This window comes from Aquarana catesbeiana, unplaced genomic scaffold (assembly GCF_042186555.1).
Source record: "Aquarana catesbeiana isolate 2022-GZ unplaced genomic scaffold, ASM4218655v1 unanchor211, whole genome shotgun sequence".
Taxonomy (NCBI): domain Eukaryota; kingdom Metazoa; phylum Chordata; class Amphibia; order Anura; family Ranidae; genus Aquarana; species Aquarana catesbeiana.
Window position 1 is genome coordinate 2099555 of NW_027362637.1, and position 21216 is coordinate 2120770.

Sequence of the window (21216 nt, forward strand, 5' to 3'; positions counted from 1 at the left end):
GTACCGCCTTCATCTTTGGGTCCTTATGCTGTATCGACTGGAGGGGTGTTGGGGATCGGCCTCCTGCTACTTGAAGAAGGGACCTTCAGGAGGCATGTGAACTTAACCTTCTCAAATCTCAGTGTCAGCTTAGTGAAATAAACCCACTGTGCTATTGTGTTTTGACAAGGGGATGCCTCACTGCCAGAACATATTGGTCAGTGCTCGCAGCCATTGGCTGCAAGAATTGATTGGATGCAGATCAGCTGGTGGGTTTCCAGTATACTCGTTTGACAGAAGAGCTTCTGTCGGCCAGGGAGCTGTACACACAGGCCAAAAGTTGGCCGGAAACTGCCAAACTGACCGTTATTGGCTGATTTTCAGCCTGTGATTACCTAGGTTAAGTGCCATGAGTCTCAAACCCCAACACTATAGTCATGTCTCCGCGTCACTGTCCTCTTGGCCATTCTATAAACACACAGCCTCTGGTTTAGTTTTGTAAATTACTAGGAGAAGGAGGCAAGACTGTAGCACTGGGGTCGAGGAGATCTGAAAAGCATACACCTGAGCAACCAAGACGTACAGCAAGATATGTACGTCTTCCCCTCCACAACATGTAAATAAACATTTGCCTAATGTAGAAGAAAGCCTGCATGATGGAGGGGTTGCTTTTGAGGAAATTAAAACTATAATTGTTTGAACACTAGTAAGTTTGTTATGCTTGGAGTTGGGTTTTTAATGAAAGCTGCAGCTTTAAAGAGACTGAAAATATAACAATTTAAGTTAACATATAATAGACATTAATCCATTAAAACTCGATACTTAAGATCTTCTTTAATACCCTGATCAGAATAGGAAGTGAGGGAAGAACAGGACTGAGTTACTGGAATCAAATATTAGAAACTTTAGTCATATTAACAAAAAAGAAAATGGCTGGGGGCCCACTTTATTTTCTTGGAAACTATTTTAAAGTGCTAATTCTTTCATTCTCTTCCGTGCAACCCAACGCAGCAAGAGATGTTTTTAGGATTAATGCACAGAAATCTGCCCTTTTCTTTGCAAAGTTCCAATGCTGACAGATTCTCTCCCACCACCTTACTGCAGGCCTGATACAACTGGCAAGTTTTGGGTACCAAATTCAGTGGGAGTGTGAAAACAGCACGGATTGGTAAGAGCGATGGTATCAGATCTGCAAGAAGGACACTAAGTGCAGAATTCCTCAGTCTACATTCACAGTGGTCGTATGGCTATCTGGTTAGCTCTTCTCTTCCTTCTTCTCTGTGCAGTTGGGGAACAGGGAGGGCTCTGGGTTTTTATTGTCCACATCCATCCAATATGGCAAAAGGAAGGGTAAAGCGCCCAGCTTCTGCTCCAAGATTGGCCACAATTTAGACTCCAGAAACTCATTACCTTTGTCAGATAAATGAAGCCCATCTGACAGATAAACTGTATAGTCCTGAGAATACATTAAGTAAAATATCAGTATACATGGCAATATTTTATTTAGTCATTTGCAAAAAGGTTAATTACAGCATATTTAAACGAAAGTACAAAAATGTAAGATATTGCAGCTTACTGTTCCTTAGACGTGGTGGCTGCATTAATGGTTTTATTTTACCTGGTGATTTTATCCTAGTATGACAATACTTACTGTACAGTGTCAATAGGCTGTTCATTACTTATCTGAACTACAGAAGGCCTCCCTCCATCTTCATCTCCCTGGGAGTCTGTACAGTAGTCTATGGATAAAGCTTGGGCAGGCATGATAACATTGCTTGAATTTCAGTGTAGCATTGTAAGCTCACTACAGGAAGTTAAAAGTTTAATGGATTTCTGGTGGGATCAATAGGTATTCCTGCACTTATTGAACCAATATAACAAAATGTTTCCAATTGTATACTTTGCGGGCCAAATGGGAGTAAATAGGAGAAGTTCATTGTTAGGGTTTACATACCCTTTAATTATGTTTGAGGTTAAAGATTTCCTCAAGATCAGTCAGTATTTTAGACACATTTTAGAATTCCATTACACCTTCACACCATAGATGTCAGTGTGTGCCACAGATTCATGTACTTGTTGGGAACCATACTGGGCCCTCCATCCTTGGTGCAGCTCCACAACGGTGAGCCTAATAAAATCACAGGTTCAGCATTACTAACCTTCCTCTCCAGCCAACTGTCAGTGTGCCCCAGCATGATTGCTTGCTAGGACGCTGTCAGCTATACAACTGGCAGTGTCATAACAACCATTTATCCCTTGCTCATTCAGCTGCCAGCCTGGAGATCCCTGTCATTGTCTAAATATGGTCGTTGCCATATTTGGATGACATCAGCTGACATCCTTGTCCCTTTGTTTAAATAATGGGGGCGCAACATTCAGCTGAGGCTGCAGACCAGTCAGTCGTTGCTAGGAAGCCAGTGGCCTTGAATGATCCTTTGACACAGGTGCTGGTCTGAGTGAACTTCCATGTAAGCACCTTGTTAGAATGCCTTTGACAGGCAATGCCTTTTTGGTGACTCCTTGGACACTTACATGAAGGAAGTCATGGGGTAAAAGTAACCCTTTACCCCAGAAAAAGGAGGCCAAAAGCTCCTGCAGTATAACTTTCAGCTCCAGAGCAGAATTTAATGCCCTGGTGTGGTGGATTGGCGATCTGGCGCTTGAATCTGAAAAATCCTTCCTCCAATGGCTTGGAATATGCTCATGATGGATGTCAAGCTGGAGAAGAGTCCTGGATACCACCCTTTTGGTACAGGGGCTTGGTCATCAGTATCCTTGGATGTAGGGCAATTTGCTTGTCCCATTTATGGCCAAGCGGGAGGAGGATGTCGTCTATTCTGAGGGCGGACCATCCCTGGTCCTATGGGCCAGATATATAGACGACATCCTCCTCCTATGGGATGGCAGTCCAGACTCCTTGAAGTCATTTTTTTCAGTTTTAAATGCCAATGATTAAGGTATTTCTCTGACCTATAAATTTAGCTATACCAAAGTCCATTTTCTAGACTTACCGAGATTGAGATCAGCTCACGTCAGTTCAAATTTCAGACCTATTTTAAACCAACAGACCGTAATGGTTTCATTCCCTTAGACAGTTGTCACCACCATTTATGGCTCCGGTCAGTTCCACAAGGTCAATTCCTGCGACTACGCAGAAATTGTACTGATACAGAGACTTTCAAAAAACAAGCCTCTATTCTTACCAAGAAATTTATAGATGTTGATTTTCAATTTAAAGACATTCTAAAAGTAGATAGAGGTTCCTTGTTGGTCGATCAACCCCCTCGAGTATCTGACGACTCTTTTAGGTGGTCAATTCTAACTTCATATTCAGTACAACACAGGGATATTAAAACCATATTGAACAAACATTGGGATGTTCTCAAGACAGACAAAGTCCTGGGCCCTCTGCTACCTGAACAAGTTAAGGTCACGTTTAGGGGAGTTCCCTCTTTACAGAGCAAAATTGCTCCGAATATTATTAATCCACCTACCCGCCCTTCCTCTTTTCACAACTTAGAGGGTTATTACCCCTGTAAAAAATGTGTTGTGTGGTTACGGGGTAAGTCCAAAACCTTGGAGTTCAAATCTACAACCACAAATCTTGTATATCCAATGAAAGGATTTCATACATGTGCCACTGGACACGTTGTCTATTTGATAATGTGCCCATGTGGCAAACAATATGTAGGACGTACTATTCATACTTTCTCAACTAGAGTGGGAGAACATATCGCCAAAATCAAGAATGGTGACACTAAACATACTGTACCAAGACACTATAGAGAACATCACAATTGTGACCCTAAAAGGCACAGAATTTTTGCCCATTTACAGATATATCCCTCCTTGGAGGGGTGGTGCAATGACAAGAGGAGTCTCACATCTTGAAACGTATTGGATATATGAGTTACAATCTCACCATCCTCTTGGCATTAATGTAGAATGGGACATTAATTCATTTTTAAATAAAGCATAGATTAACTCTATATATGAAATAGGGTCCATTAGGGCATTTACATATTCTGGGTGCTTAGATACTATTATGTTGTGGGTGTAATTGATCCTTTCAATTTTTTAAATTTTTAATTTAAAATACTCAATTTTTCAATAAATATTTTTCAATAAATATATAAACATGATTTTAGATTTTTTACGTAGAATAGTACAAATATATATATATATATATATATATATATATATATATATATATATATATTTATTTATTTATTTTAAAGCAATTCTGTCATCTTTATACACATTGTTATGATGTTCTTTATTTCTTTTTATATATAGGCATATATAAAATATATGCAAGATTATCAACATAATTTATTTACATATTTGCTATATTTGTTTTGATTCATTTATTTGATTGTTTGGACCTCGGGGTGAGTGCTTGCTCCTTTGGTACTCGAGATGTAATCACACATTTAAGGCCCCTTTCACACTTATACGACTTCAAAGTTGCGCGATTTTACTGCGATTTTGCAGCCGCTATTTTACCGCGATTTGGGAGCAGTACTACTTTGTACGACTTTGCCACAACTTTGGCATTAACAAATGAAAACATACATGGTGTGAGGCTTGTGCATACAGCTTGTGCTTACAAAGTCGTACTGAAATCGTGTCTATATTATTCAGGTACGATTTGCATGCTACTTGAGGGTTTAACATTGAGGTCTATGGAGTACAACTCGCATGGAAGTTGGACCAAAGTAGTGCAGGAACTACTCTGAAGTCGGCACGACTTAAAGTCGTGCCAATATGAATGGTAGTCATTGAAAATCATGGAGAATGACTTGTCATATGATTTTGCAGTACAAAATCATGGGACAACTCGTATAAGTGTGAAAGGGGCCTTAGACAGAGTATGTTTGTATATTTATATATTCTGTCCATTTAAAAAGATGTAACCCAACATGTGTGTATTGCAACGGGTTATGATGATTTTTTTTGTCCCCTGCTTCTTAGATTATCTGTTCCAATATTAATTTCCTATAGGCGGTGGTTAATTCCCATGTTTTAATTTTTATTTTCCGAAGTGAGGCTTGAACTGCATTGTTTACATATTCCAGCTCCATTTTTGCTGTGATCGGCGGTAGAGACTATGACTTCTGGTTTATGCGCCATTTTGCCGGCGCCCAGAAGTAACTACCGTTCTTCCTGTATAGGACGATCGCTGTACCATATGTGGAAACGGCAGTCAGTGCCACGCCACATACGACTATGCACCCTGATCTGCGTCACTATCCTTATTTTATCACAAGCGCTTTTTTATCTTCCTAAAATATGAGTGTTCATTTTTTATATATGAATAAATGTCTTGTATTGAAATAGAATCACACTATGTGGCCTATTTCTTCTTCTCCTTATAAATGTACCATTGGGAGAAAGTTTTTTGATCCAACCTCTGGTCACCACTTCTCTGGTGGACATCGATTGGAAACTACACTGTGACAGACTTTTGGAGTCTATATTCCTAACCGGAAGCTGTGTGTGCCGATGTATGGTTCCCCTGGGTGTATTACACCACAAGCTTTTCTGACTCATTAGGCGTATGCCTATTTGGGTTCAACTTTCCGGTAAGCCTTTTATCCATCAGTGGTGGATTATCTACTGGCAAACTTTCCACACCAAGCACTTATTTTGAAGTCACTTCATTATTGTGCTCACCTGTTCATTGACTTTTATATGCACCTATGAATGCACATTTACCTTATATATTATTACACTCAATTTTTGTTTCACAACAATATTTGTTTACTATGTTTTAACCAACCTCTTATTATTGTTCATACAAAGTATTGAGATTATACCTTAAAACATAGGTTTTATATGATTTTTTATATACTTAGGAGGTTCTTATACTGAGTATATGGTTGTTTGGTTGGGGTTCATCTCACTGATATCACCATAGCTCTGCACTTTATTATATACAATAGGGTTCCACCATCCCCTGTCAATATGCTTTATGGGCTTTGTGGCATCATGCATTGGTTTTGCAAGGCTGCCACTTAGTCACTTAGTCTTCTATTCTCGTTTGTTAGGTTCTACCGGGTGGGTGTTCAGACCTCATCTGATGTCAGTTTCTGTTGTAAGGTGCTTCAAGCCACGTCCTATTGAGCCCTTTTTTTGACCTGTTGTTATGTTAGCCTGTTTGTGTTTCTTGCTGTGTTTGCCACCCCTCAGTTAGACTGCTTTTGGATGTTTCATGGTGTGATCCTGTGTCTGGTAATGATGGAAAGAAGGTGAAACAGGATTGCTGACTTACCTGTAAAATACTTTTCTTGGAGTATATTACAAGACACGGGTCCCTCCCCTCTGCTTAATATGATGTCCTCCTTATTGCTTGCTACAAAAGTGAGGCTTATATTGCGTTTATGAAAAGAACCCATCGCAGAAGGCATATGGAAGCTGCTTCTGCTAGAGTGCAAGCGCTGGGGCTGTCATTCTTATCTTCACTACTTGCTAAGTCAATGGCCTGGGGCATTGTGTGCACACCAGGTGCCAGGACACCATAATCTTCATCTTCCAGTCACTGACCTCTTCTATAAGTGACAAAGAACTGAATCAAAAGAACCAGGATAACAGGCAGGCAAGTATCACTGTCCAAAATCGGTCACCAACAGCAGCCCCTGGTTTCTCTCATAACAGGTCCATATTTTAGTATAATTCTGCCTAAAATAAAAGTTGTACTTTCTGTATTGTGAAATATTTAGAACCGGCCAGTAGACGGTGATGTTACATGTTATTTATAGCCAGTAAAAAATGTAAAGCTAGAAATATATTGAAATGAGGGTGCTTATCACCTTATGCTGTACATGTATTCAAAATTGGTTATTCTCTACAGACATGTAGCATTTACGTGAAAGATAATGCAATCCTCACCTGACCCCCCTCCTGCATTAATGTCCACAAGTCCAGAACCTCAGTGCCGCAATCTTGGCTAACACGAACGCAGGCTTTGGCATATTCCCCGGCTATAGAGTTCAAACGATTCAGTTTATACCCTGGATAATGACAGCAAAGATTAATAAGGACACACACATATGTGATCACACCATGTACACTAGATTGTTTGTGGCTCGGAGTTTGAAATATCCCGAAACAAAGTTAGGTTGGTCACATACAGGCAGATGTCTTCAAGAGAACAATGAAGAGGCCTTTCTTAAAGGACTAACATCTGCCACAATGCCATGTCCTATTTTATTGTACAATTATCACATTCAAAAAGCAATAGTCACTAAACTGGGATTCATAAGTAAAGAGAACATACCAAAGCAGAATTATAGTCACTAAGCCATAACCCACAGCCTCACCCCCAAACCGAATAACCTGAACCCAACACCTCAAGATTACGTGTTTGTATTGTGTTTCTTTCATCGACAGTGTTTCGATCACTATAGAGAATACTATACTATCACAATAATAAAAACTGCTACAACCATAGCCATGGTGATAATATAATTCTAAAAAAGCAAAGCAAATGCAAACCTATACTAGTTTGGTGCCAAATTACCAGCACCATATCTAACAGCTGAGAGTTGCTGTGTAAATACAGCAGCTTCTGTCAAAAAACAGACCTTTTCATCAAATGGGAGACAAAGAATTACGATGTACCATTGTGCCTTCTACGCCTTCTCCCTAAAGCTTTTATTTTTGTGCTGATTTTGTTTTATTTCTACTTTATCTACACCTTTAATATTTAATAATTTTATTTATTTTGCTAGTTTACTAAATAAAAAAAAACAACTTTATTTAATTTGTAAATAACTTTGCAATGCTTTGCACCAGAATCATAATTTTAGTGTCTTTTTAAACAGGGAAATAGTGAGGGGGCTTTTGCGACTTGAGCACAGCTATCCCTACTTACTGGGTCTTCAGAGACGGGGTCACACCAGTGGTTGTGCCACAGCTCTGGATCAGGAAAGATAGAGCTCTGTGGCTAACTAGAAAGCACCACAATGCAGAGTTCAATATCTGAAGGGCACATTCCAGGCTGGTTCCACACATCCAACACAGTAGGGTCCAGGTATGGGTGCCACAACTAATGCAGCCATCACATGTAAGGACTGGTAAGTTGGAATATATTACATTTTTGTTATGGTTTAAAAATGCTCTGGGTTTAGCTACTCTTTAATGACTCCAGTTTATACACGGATTCCCTTAAATCAATGCTTTTTTGTTATTTTCTTTTTAACTGTATGGTGATCATTTACCACCAGGGAGTCGCTAGCACCAGGCATCTGGGGCATGTGCCCTGCCTCTCCTCCTGGGTGCCCTGGTTCCCAAGGCTGCAGCGCCTGCCATTTTGTTTTTAAAATGTACCACTGCATACCTGTGCAGAGTGACAGGGATGATGTCTGGGCTGTCATTTACTCCACCACCAGCATGTGTTCTTGACAGTGGTAACAGAAGTGCTATAGAGCATAGGCTCTTCCTGTTCATGTTGTGAAGCAGAAACAGCATGTGACAACCATGCCAGGCCAGTGTCCACCTGCCACAACAACATCCCGGCTGCTGCCTCCTAAACAGCTCTAATGCATATACCAGGACCAGGTAGAGTTAGGACTGGTCTGAAGTGTTAGTAATTCACTGGGATAGAATAAATGCAACAGTGCAACCAATGTTCTCTGTGCCTTAGTGCTGCTGCTGTGGCTGAGTGTACTGTAGTTGACTCTGTGCTGCAGGAATGACAAGGGGTGAGCGGGAACAAAAGCCGGCAGCTGGTTACAGGAGTAAAAAAAAATAATGGGTGTTTGTAGCTTTGAGACCTGGGGAACTCACCAGCAGATGTAACGAAATGCAAAGGTCTGATGAGTACAATTCAGAAACGGGGGGGGGGGGTAATTTGTGCTGGAGGTGGTTTTGTCATGGGGTGGGGGTTACTAAGTCTTGACTTCTGGACTGTGTGTTATGAACTCCTGAACTCTGCACTCGTTGCATTATGAACAATTGTGTATTTCACACTCCTTACTCAGAACAGAGTAGGTGCAGGCTTTATTTAACAGCAATCAGTTAAGACTCTCCTACTGTAAGTCTCTCCTCTGAGGCACTGCAAAGAACATGAAAAACCTGGGACACCCCATTTCACGAAATGCTCCCAGGTACCCCAGTCACATAATGGTCTTGATGTACAATATGAAGTAATTTATTACCTTTAGTAAAACACTGCCTCTCCCAGGACGGCTCATAGATGGGTGGTGGAGCAATCAAGATGAGTCTGTCTGGTGTGATGTCCAATGACTGCAGATAGCGGATCATAGTCCTCAGATTATCTGCATACTCATCCAGAGGAACATGCTGCTGAGGGTTCTCCTCTGTGGAAGGATAGAGAGAGTATGATAATTACATATGTAGAATGTTCTGGCCCTCAGCTACCAAGCTTTTATCCTAGTGGGAGTCCTCTCATTATCAGTGAATCACATTCCAACTGCAGAATATCTATAGATGGGACAAACAATGCAACCAATCGTACCAACAGCTGGAACTGTTCTATAAAGCTGCCTATACATGGTCCATTTTCATAGACATAAAACCAGACTGCTACAATAATTTGTAGTGTATGGCTGGTAGGGTCATTCCACCCTGGGCCTCCAGGTGTGTGATCTTCTGACCAATAAGGGCATTTGACTTATTTTCCTTGAAGTAGCAGAAAAATCCAGACTACAAAGTGCATCCAGCAGTGATTACCGCAGGTACTCACTGGCTGTGAAGATAGCCACGGATAGCTGCAGCTGCTGGTGACCTGTCAGTTAAGTATACGCTTATGTGTAAGTGTACTGTAAGGCTCGGTGGCTGCAGCTAGCCGCTGACAAGTGACAAAATCAGCAACTATTGCTGCAGCCATTTGCACCAGGGCTGGTTGCCCATACAAATGTAGCCTTGAGCTGCAACACAAGCTTCTCTTTGCGCAGTACACAAAAGCGCTTCCTACAGGATAAAGCCTCCAACTTAGAAACTTGCCTTGCAGAGATGATGGCTATGAATAAGGCCACTTTGCAATTAAGCATAGAAAAAGCAAAATCTTGGATAGGTTAAAAAGTGGTGATTCCTGAGGAACTGACCAAGCTAAGATCCCATGATGTCACTGAGGTACGTGTGAGGGAATGACATGAGCAATATCTTAAACAAAGGCCTTCATTAAGGCCCCCTTCACACGGGGCAAATCCACTCAGCAAAGTCTGCTAGCTCGGCAGGAGATCACTCCATTGATCTCCGCTGAGCTGGCAGACAACAGGTCCGTCTCTGCTCACTGAGCAGGGAGGGACCTGTCAGAGCCCCACTGATTCCTATGTGGAGATCAGACGAAAATAGACAGCATGTCCCTTTTCATCAGATCCGGATGGCTGAACGTATCACCATAAGTCTGTCTTGAGCGGATCAGATGGCAGGCAGGTGTCAGCGGACACATCATCGCTGACATCCGCCTGCCCATAGAAGTCAATGGGTGGCCCGCTCGGATCTGCCTGAAAAACGGATAGGCGGATCCGGGCGGGTCTATCAATTGAAAGGGGTCTTAGAAGTGAGAGGAGAGCGGTGTTTGAAAGAGAATCATCAGGACCAAAAATTTGTCTCATGCATGAGGATAAATGGAGCCAGCAGTGATTCAGAAACATATTTTCCAGGTGCAATGGTAGATTCTGCAGGAAGAGGATTTCCTAGCTTGAGATGTACAGATGTGCAGGCATGTCATTCTCTTTCTAACATGTGAGCTTCATTATGACTGCACAATCACATCCAGTAATCTCAGTCCTCCCTACGCCACCATGCACCACTCTGCGACCTGGTGTTCGTCAAGCCCTGATACATATAGATGGATACATCTCTCTCACATACATACACATAAATAAATTATATATATATATATATATATATATATATATATATATATATATATATATATATATATAATCGTGCAGGTCTATGGTGTAATTTGAGTCAATGCAAAATGAATGGGTGTAAATCGCACTACAAAGAATCGCATGCAATTTGAACAGGAATGCAGTGCGATTCCCCCCACCGCTCCTGTATGTGTGTAAAGAAAGGGAAAAGCGCCATCTAGTGGGCAGTTTAAAAAATGTTACAACTCACAGTACATATCTGGTCACATGCAAATTAATTTACATAGGTGTCCCGGTCCGCCGATGATAGCAAATCACAGCCACTGGAGTTTCCCACAGGGGTCACAGAACTTCTCCTCGAGCGGCCCTGATTTGCTATCATTGGCGGACAGGGACACCTATGTAGATTATTTTGCATGTGGCCAGATATGCACGGTGAGTTCCAACATTTTTTTTTCAACTGCCCACTAGATGGCACTTTTCCCTTTCTACACACGCACACACACACACACACGAGCAGTGGGGGAAATTGCATGAATATTTGTTGTATTGACGCAAATCGCACTGCAAAGTATCGGTAGTCGGCATCGGCGAGTACTTGAACGAAAGTAATGGTACTCGTTCTCGCTGATAAAAAAAGAAACGGTATCATATATATATATACACATACATACATACACATACATATACACACACACACACATATATATATATATATACACACACACACACACGGTGCCTTGCAAAAGTATTCACCCCCCTTGGCATTTTTCGTGTTTTGTTGCCTCACAACCTGGAATTAACATGGATCGTTTGAGGATTTGCATCATTTAATTTACAGAACATGCTCACAACTTTGAAGATTTTTTTTTTTTTTTATTGTGAAGCAAACAACAAATAGGACAAAATAACATAAAAGTCAATGTGCATAACTATTCACCCCCCTAAAGTCAATACTTTGTAGAGCCACATTTTGCGGCTATCACAGCTCCAAGTCGCTTTGGATAAGTCTCTATGAGCTTGCCACATCTTACCACTGGGAGTTTTGCTCATTACTCCTTGAAAATTGGCACCAGCTCCTTCAAGTTGCATGGTTTGCACTTGTGAACAGCAATCTTGAAGTCTGACCACAGATTTTCTATTGGATTGAGGTCTGGGCTTTGACTAGGCCATTCCAACACATTTACATGTTTCCCCTTAAACTACTCAAGTTTTGCTTTAGCAGTGTGTGTTTGGGGTCATTGTCCTGCTGGAAGGTGAACCTCCATCCTAGCCTCAAATCACACACAGAGTGGTACAGGTTTTGCCCAAGAATATCCCTGTATTTAGCACCATCCATCTTTCCCTCAACTCTGACCAGTTTCCCAGTCCCGACTGCAGAAAAACATCCCCACAGCATGATGCTGCCACCACCATGTTTCACTGTGGGGATGGTGTTCTTTAGATGATGTGATGTGTTGGGTTTGCGCCAGACATAGCATTTTCTTTGATGGCCAAAAAGTTCAATTTCAGTCTCATCAGACCAGAGCACCTTCCTCCATACATTTTGGGAGTCTCCCAAATGCCTTTTCGCAAACTCAAAATGTGCCATTTTGTTTTTTGCTGAAAGTAATGGCTTTCATTTGGCCACTCTGCCATTAAGCCCAACTCTATGGAGTGTACGGCTTATTGTCGTCCTATGTACAGATACTCCAGTCTCTGCTATGGAACTCTGCAGCTCCTCCAGGGTTACCTTAGGTCTCTGTGCTACCTCTCTGATTAATGCTTGCTCTCCTTGCCCGGTCTGTGAGTTTTGGTGTGCGGCCGTTTCTTGGCAGGTTTGCTGTTGTGCCATGTTCTTTCCATTTGGTTATGGTAGATTTGATGGTGCTCCTAGAGATCATCAAAGATTTGGATATTTTTTTATAACCTAACCCTACTTCTCAACAACATTGTCCCTTACTTGTTTGGAGAGTTCCTTGGTCTTCATGTCAGTGTTTGGTTAGTAGTGCCTCTTGCTTAAGTATTGCAGCCTCCGGGGCCTTTCAAAAAGGTGTGTATATGTAATGACAGATCATGCGACACTTAGATTGCACACAGGTGGACATCATTTCACAATTTATGTGACTTCTGAAGGTAATTTGTTGCACCAGAGCTTTTTATGGGCTTCATAACAAAGGGGGTGAATACATACGCACGTGCCAATTATGAGTTTTTTTATTTCTGAAAAATAGTTTTATGTATATATTTTTCTAATTTTACCTCACCATCTTAGACTATTGTGTTCTGATCCATCACATATAATTCAGATTTAAAAAAAAAACATTGAACTAAAGTCTGTATTGTAACAAAATAGGTAAAAAGCCAAGGGGGGTGAATACTTTTGCAAGGCACTGTAATTATATTTTATAATATATATATATATATATATATATATCTATAGGATATATAGATATAGATAGAGAGATATATATATATATATCTCTCTATCTCTATCTATCTATCTATCTATCTATCAGATTAAAGCTAAAATAGACTTTCTGACCTGACACAGCTGCAGTTTTTGCTGGATAGTGTGATCTGTTCACTGGCGATTGTTACCTGTGTTTAAGATAAACTTGTACTGATGATATATGGAAACTAAGGCTGGGAAAAAAAACGATTTAAATCTTGAATTGAGTTGAGAGGTCAAATCGATTCAAAATTTAAGCAAATCGATTTTTTTAGATTTCTTTTTTTTTTTTTCACCGCACCGGTCGTGAGGATCTGCGGGCAGGAGTTTTTAGGCGAGGCTGTGGCTTTGGCCTAGTCCGCGGCTTCGGCCTAGTCCGCTAGGCCGGACGCCGCGGACTAGGCCAAAGCTGCGGCCTCGCCTAAAAACTGCCTGCAGCTCCCCAGGACCAGCACTGACACTGCGCCAGTCCTGAGGAGCTGCGGGCAGGAGTTTTTAGGTGAGGCCGCTGCTTCGGCCTAGTCCGCGAAGCTGGGCGCCGCGGCCTCGCCTAAAAACTGCTGCCTGCAGCTCCTCACGACCGGCGCGGTGTTGGAAAAAAAAAAAAATAAAAAATAAAAAAAATTCGATTTGAATCGTGAATCGAGTTTTAAGAAAATACCAGTTTTTTTTTAAGAAAATCTCCCAGCCCTAATGGAAACTGCCCTAACCAACTTGATCTTGTTTGTCATGCTAATCCAGTGTCTTCGGTACTTTGTGAGTCACTGACTTGGATGCCACAAGGATGGAAATTAGGTGCTCTGACTTGAGGATGGCTTTGCTTATTCCAGGTGTGTGACTCAAAGTACTGAAGACAGACAGCAAGGAAACTAGCATTTTAAGGAGGAGGTCCATAATGGCAACCTATTTGTTTCAGTATAGGATTCCTTTGATCAAAATATTGAATATTGTGAATATTTTTGTGTTAGAATAAACACCTATGTACCAAATTCAGAGTACAGTAAAACCTTGGTTTGCGAGCATAATTTGTTTCGGAAACATGCTTGTAATCCAAAGCACTTGTATATCAAAGCTTTTTTTTTACAAGGTATAAAAGAGAAGAAAGGCACCTCTAAGTGTAGCAATAAGTTGCTAAATGTTGTACCTTCATTAAATGTAACCATATTGCTAAACTTAGAGCTCCTCTCTTCTTTTCTATACTCAGTTGTGACATGATGCTACTCTTATATGAAGACATCGCTTGTATATCAAGGCAAAATTTATTAAAACATTTTGCTTGTCTTGCAAAGCGCACTCAAACCAAGTTATCCTCAAACCAAGGTTTTACTGTATAAAATAATGTATCATAAAAGATTATTATAATTGCCCCACATAGGGAAAATCCCGTGACAAAAATAGGATTTTTTATAACAACTTACCTGTAAAATCCTTTTCTTTCGATGGACATCACGGGACACAGAGCCTCAGTAATTACTAATTAGTTATATAGGCATCACTGGTGATTGGACACTGGAACACCCTATCAGAAAGTTCAACCCCCTATATAATCCCTCCCTCTGCAGGGATACCTCAGTTTTGTAGCCAAGCAATATAGTGTATTAGAAGAGGGGTGGGACCTCTGTGTCCCGTGATGTCCATCGAAAGAAAAGGATTTTACAGGTAAGCTGTTAAAAAAAATCCTATTTTTTTTCTCGAACATCACAGGACACAGAGCCTCAGTAATTACTGATGGCATTTCCCAGAGCAATGCTGTCTGAGGGGGGGAACCACGACCAAGTAGGGTGCAATCAGACCTGAGGACCCTGTACCGCTGCCTGCAGCACACTACGCCCAAAGGCGATATCCTCATGCCTTCTCACGTCCACCTGATAGAATCTGGTGAATGTATGGACTGAAGACCAGGTTGTGGCCTTGCAGATTTGAGCCACAGAGGCTCGGTGATGCACTGCCCAAGAAGCACCAATAGCCCTTGTGGAATGTGCCCTGATCTGAAACGAAGGAATCTTCTGTTTCAAACCATAAGCCTGAATAATCAATTGTTGAATCCATTTAGAAATGGTAGCTTTTGACACTGCCTGTCTTCTATTGGGACCCTCTGGCAGCACGAACAAAACATCCGTTTTGCGAATCTGAGCAGTTGCCTCCAGATAGGCCCTGACTGCTCTTACTACATCCAACGAATGTAGTGATCTCTCTTCCGGAGAACAGGGATCTGGAAAAAAGGAAGGTAGAACAATGTCCTGGTTTAAATGAAAATCTGAAACCACCTTCGGTAAAAAACTAGGATGAGGGCGCAGTACCACTCTATCCTTGTGTACAATCAAATAAGGCTCCTTACAGGAAAGGGCTGCTAATTCTAATACTCTTCTAGCAGAAGAAATGGCAACCAGAAAAATTAACTTCCTTGTCTACAAGACCAAAGGAATCTGACGTATTGGTTCAAAAGGCTGTTTCTGTAACACAGACAGAACCAAGTTCAGACAGAACCAAGTTCAAGTCCCAGGGGTTTAGGGGCGCCTTAACCGGAGGATTAAGACGCGTCACCCCCTGTATAAAATTTCGGACCAAAGAATGCGAAGCAAGTGGCCATTGAAATACTACTGATAAGGCCGAGACCTGGCCCTTGATGGTACTCAAGGCCAGCTTCATCTCTAAACCCAATTGTAGAAAATCCAGGATTCTACCCATCACATATTTTCTGGGATGCCAACCCCTGGATTCACACCAGGATATATAAGCTTTCCAGACTCTATGATAAATCATTCTGGAAGCTGGCTTCCTTGCCTTGATCAAGGTAGATATCACAGAACCTGAAAGCCCACGACTCTTCAGAACGTGGGTCTCAATAGCCAAACCGTCAAATTTAGCATTTGTAAGGCAGGTTGGAAAACTGGACCTTGAGATAACAGGTCTGGGCGTACCGGTAGTGTCCACGGGGAACCCACCGTCATCCTTACTATTTCCGCATACCACGTCCTTCTGGGCCAAGCAGGGGCCACCAGAAGTACTGACTTCTTTTCCTGCCTGATCCTGCGAAGGAGTCGTGGCAGTAGCAGAATAGGCGGGAATGCATAAATCGGTGAGAACCGATGCCATGGAATCACCAACGCATCCGTCCCGCATGCAAGAGGATCCTTTGTTCTTGCCACAAATCTGTCTATCTTTTTGTTGAATCGGGATGCAAAGAGATCTACATCTGGAACCCCCCCATCTTTGGCATATGGCCCAAAAAACATCGGGGTGCAGAGACCATTCCCCTGGAAGAAACTTCTGGCGACTTAAATAGTCCGCCTGCCAGTTCTCTATCCCTGGAATAAAAACTGCCGATATGCATGGCCCATGCTTCTCTGCCCAGACTAAGATCTGGTTCACGTCTTTTTGAGCAGCTCGGCTCCTGGTGCCTCCCTGATGATTGACATAGGCCACTGCTGTGGCATTGTCGGACTGGATCCTGACCGGGCAACCCTGTAGCCTGATAGTCCAGGCCTTTAGGGCTAGATATACCGCACGGATCTCCAGAATGTTGATGGGTAAGGTCCTCTCTGTTTTGGACCATACCCCCTGAACCGTAGACTGTTCCAGAACTGCTCCCCAACCTGACAGACTGGCATCTGTTGTTACCACCGTCCAGGTAACCGGCAGAAAGGATCTCCCCTTCTGCAGGTTTTCGGGTATGAGCCACCAATTGAGGCTCTGACGCACCGCATGAGACAGGTGCATTGGAAAGTCTAATGCCTGAACCTTCCTGTTCCAGGTCAACAGAATACTGTGTTGCAGCAGTCTTGAATGAAACTGAGCATAAGGAACTGCTTCGAATGAAGCTACCATCTTTCCTAGCAGCCTCATACAGAGGCGGACAGAAGGACCCTTCTTGGTCCTGACTGTCAGAATCAGATCCCTTAAAGCAGTGATCTTTGCCTGAGGTAGAAATACTTTCTCCTGGCTTGTATCTATGATCAGACCTAAATACTCCAGTCTTCTTACTGGTTTTAGGAAAGATTTTTCTAGGTTGAGGATCTAACCTAGGTGTTCCAGATACTTGACTGTGGTCCTCAAGTTCCCGTTCAAGGAGGCTACCGACCGGTCTATCAGTAGCAGGTCGTCTAGGTATGCTATGACAGCTATCCCCTGAGCCCTTAATCTGGCCAGAGGATGGGCCAAGACCTTTGTAAACACTTGAGGTGCAGTGGCTATCCCAAAAGGCAGAGCCACAAACTGGAAATGGCGCCCTCCTATCTCGAAGCGCAGAAACTTCTGATGAGCAGGAAAAATGGGCACATGCAGATATGCATCTCTGATGTCTATCGATGCCAGAAACTCTCCTCCCTGCAGGGTGGAGACTACTGTCTGAATTGATTCCATGCGGAAGGACTGAATCCTTAGGAATCGGTTCAGATCCCTTAAATCCAGAATGGGTCTGACACCCCCATTTGGTTTTTGGACCGTAAAAAGGTTGGAATAGAAGCCCAATCCTTGGTCCTTTGCAGGAACCATCATAATGACCTCCTGCGACAAAAGTCGCTCTAATGCTAGAAGGAGCGACTGCTTCTTCTCTGGGTCTCTGGGGACACTTGATCTGAGGAACTGAGGAGAGGGAAATTCTTGAAACTCCAGCTTGTACCCTAAGGTTACTGTGGAGATAACCCATCTGTCCTGGAAGTCCTCCTGCCAGAGATCTGAGAACTGTCACAGTCTTCCCCCCACTCGAGCGAGCAGGGGCGTCCCTTCATGAAGAGGTCTTAGTGTTTTGCCTAGTAGGCTTCTTCCCCCAGGACTTCTTTTGTCCCTGGGGTTGACTCTTGTTTCTGGACCCAGACGGTGGAGTCCGTCGAGACTGCCTAGAGGCTGAAGCCCCTGGCGCTGGGGAAAGAGTCCGTTTGAAAGAGGGACGCTTACTCTTCTTCTGAACAGGTAAGAGAGTACTTTTCCCACAAGAGATTCTCTTGATATAGTCATCCAAGTCTTCTTCAAACAACCTTGCACCACGAAATGGAAACCCAGCCAGCAGCTTCTTACATGGTGCTTCGGCTGACCAATTTTTCAGCCATAGGATTCTACGTATATGCACCAACCCCAGTGAAAGACGAGAGGTTTGCACGATAGAATCTCTGATGGCATCAACAACATAACACAAGGCCGCAGGAAGTTTAGCCAACCCCTGGGCCTGCTGTTCAGGTAATACCTTGATAACCTGCTTAACATGGTCTCTCAAGTATTGACAGACTCCAATCGCTGCAACTGCAGGTTGAGCCACTGAACCTGCCAAGGAGAAAACATCCTTCAATAGAGATTCCATCTTTTTATCTACAGGATCCCTGAGCATCTGAGCATTGTCTACAGGAGTCAGACTATTATTAACGGAGGAAATAGCCGCATCAATGGCCGGTATTCCCCACATTTTAATAAACTTTTCTTCCATCGGATAAAGTGTTGAAAACTTTTTCGGCGGAAAAAAACATTTATCTGGGTGATCCCACTCAGAATAAATGAGCTTTTCAAGTAAATTATGAACAGGAAAAGCCTGTGATATTTGAGGAGGTTTCAGTGACCCTAAAGAAGAGGGTTCTTTAGTTGATTCAGATATGGGCAACTTAAATGTGGAGCGGACCAATCCAGTAAGGATCTGCACTAAGACTTTCTCCTCCTGGGAAGTCGCAGAGGGTCCCTCTCCACCTGATTCCTAAGAAGAGGAATCATCCGTCCCATCCTGATCCTCTGAAAGGGATTCCTCTCCTTTATCCCAGAGATCCTCTTTCTGAGGGTCTTGGGAGACAGAGGAAGGCTTAGTGCGTTTTCTTCCACTGAGTGAAGATGTAATCAGATGAAATTCTTCTACCCATAGTGCAAAGCAACAAGGTGGAGGTATCACAAAATGAACACTGCCTGCTGAGCGATGTAGTCCGGCTAAAAGCCTTGCTACCCAATGCCCAGTCTGGTGTTACCAAGTAAATTCTGCCTAGGAGAATGCCTGTGTCCCACCTTACATGCGACCGTCAGCTCAGTGTCCCTCCGAAGGCTGTGTGCACCTGTACAAAGTGCCTTTAATAGCCTGCAGCTGGCCTGTGTGGGCGTCTGAGCATGCTGTGCTGATGCCCCGCCCCCCCGTATTTCGAAAAAATGGGCGCTTCCCGCGCTGGCCGACCCTCTGGACACAATATGGAGGAAAGGCTGAGGGGGGGGGGAGGAAGGAGAGAGGCCGGTAGTGATGGGCCTGCACAATGGCGGCGGCGGTGATAGAGCGGTGTACAACTGCCTCACAGATACTTGCGGCCTCCCCCTAGCCTGGGGGAACATTCCTGAGGAGAAATCCCCCCATCCCATTCTACCTGGAGCTGGCCGGAGGAGCGTGTGCAACGTGGAAACACAGAGACCGACATCAGCATGAGAAGGTATGTGCTCTTGGCAGCCCCCGGTGGTCACAATAGGCATAGCATGCATTTACCTTAAAGGAGAAAACCTACTAGAATTAAAAATTCTGTGGAATCTCCTCTTACCTTATCCAGCCGCAGGGTTCTGTTATACAGACCCAATCTTCGCCTCTCACGGTGGGCTCCGTTTGAAAAAAACGTCAGAGACTGGGGCCTCCTACGAATAGGGGGATCCACAGTTCTGGCCCTGTAAAGCACCCGGCTAGAAATTAGGCTAGAAAAAACATTTTCTAATATGCGGGGTCCAGCTCTCTAAAAAGAGAAGCGTTACAGGTAAAACCTTGTTTCTTCGGACACGAGGCCCAGGTACCATCCAATTCGGCCTAGAAAGACACTTTGGAATGGATCCGGTTCGTCTGGCTTGCCCCAGTATAGGATATAGGTTAATCCCTTTGGAGCTCAGCACAGGACATCTTTACACGTCCATCACCTAAGACACTGGCGTAAAAACTGAGGTATCCCTGCGGAGGGAGGGATTATATAGGGGGTTGAACTTTCTGATAGGATGTGCCAGTGTCCAATCACCAGTGATACCTATATAACCCATCAGTAATTACTGAGGCTCTGTGTCCCGTGATGTTCGAGAAAGAAACATGAATTAAACATCCACTTGGCCAGTTTAGTTTACCTTTCAGGGAGCTGTCATTAGCACCAAAGAAAATGATGACTGCTGCAGTGGTTTCAGAATCAGAGCTTTTGGCGATCAGCTTTGGAAGAATGTGCTTTGCCCATCTGGTGTTGTAGCCGGACAGACCACGGTTGAGGACGTCACACTTCCTGTCGGGGCAGGAGAATATGTCAGTATAAATAGCAATCCCTTCCACATCCAGAAATAGAGGACCTCCAAGGACAGAAATCCAAGGACAGCCAACATCTCATGGCTATATGCAAATTAGCTGATCTGCTAAACCAACCACTAAACCAGACTTTCTCAACTTTTTACTCCAGGGGTAAAAACCCTTGAAATAATTTGCAGGTACCACGGTACTCTTACTAAAATTAATTATTCAGGGGTCAGTGGAAAGAATGCCCCTTACATTGGTGGTCAGTGGGAAAAATGTCTCCTTCACAGTGGAGGTCAGAAAGCCAGACTGTACAGCAAAAAAAGATCCTTGGTGCTATGCTGCTGGCTCTGTGAAGTGTTTCTAGACCCCAAACTATGCAGGCACCATCACATAGAAGGTCAATCACTCACAGCTCAAAGAACCACAAGCTACCTCTGCAGGAACCCTGGTTGAGACTGGCTGCACTAAACTAACAAGTCTGTGCTCCTCCCACAAGGAGCCAAGAGGGATCTATGCCATGTCTGTGCCCAACCCCCAACAGAAGGCAGAGCGACCACACAGCTTCTGTTCTTTTAAATTCTTCCATATCACTGGTAAAACCTCATACTGTAAGAAGTGTTTATTTGAACAAAAACATGGCTTTACATTGAGGTTACATTAAGTAGAGTTTTTTTAAATATATTTTACAAATAACATAAATGAAATGTAACTATATTCTAGATACAATAGAAATGCATGTAAGAATT

At 43.0% G+C, this 21216-nt stretch overlaps 1 protein-coding gene across 2 annotated transcripts in view; it reads right to left on the minus strand.

Moving 5' to 3' along the window:
* Positions 1 to 690: 690 nt before the first annotated feature.
* IAH1 (isoamyl acetate hydrolyzing esterase 1 (putative)) overlaps positions 691 to 21216 on the minus strand; it is a 55263-nt gene continuing 34737 nt past the window's right edge. For both annotated transcript variants that reach the window (XM_073611129.1, XM_073611131.1), the window contains 4 exons: positions 20314 to 20462; positions 9141 to 9302; positions 6871 to 6992; positions 691 to 1435 (listed from right to left, as the gene is read on the minus strand). In XM_073611129.1, the coding sequence (XP_073467230.1) occupies positions 1235 to 1435; positions 6871 to 6992; positions 9141 to 9302; positions 20314 to 20462 (634 nt within the window). In that variant the 3' untranslated portion in view covers positions 691 to 1234. The remainder of the gene's footprint in view (positions 1436 to 6870; positions 6993 to 9140; positions 9303 to 20313; positions 20463 to 21216) is intronic.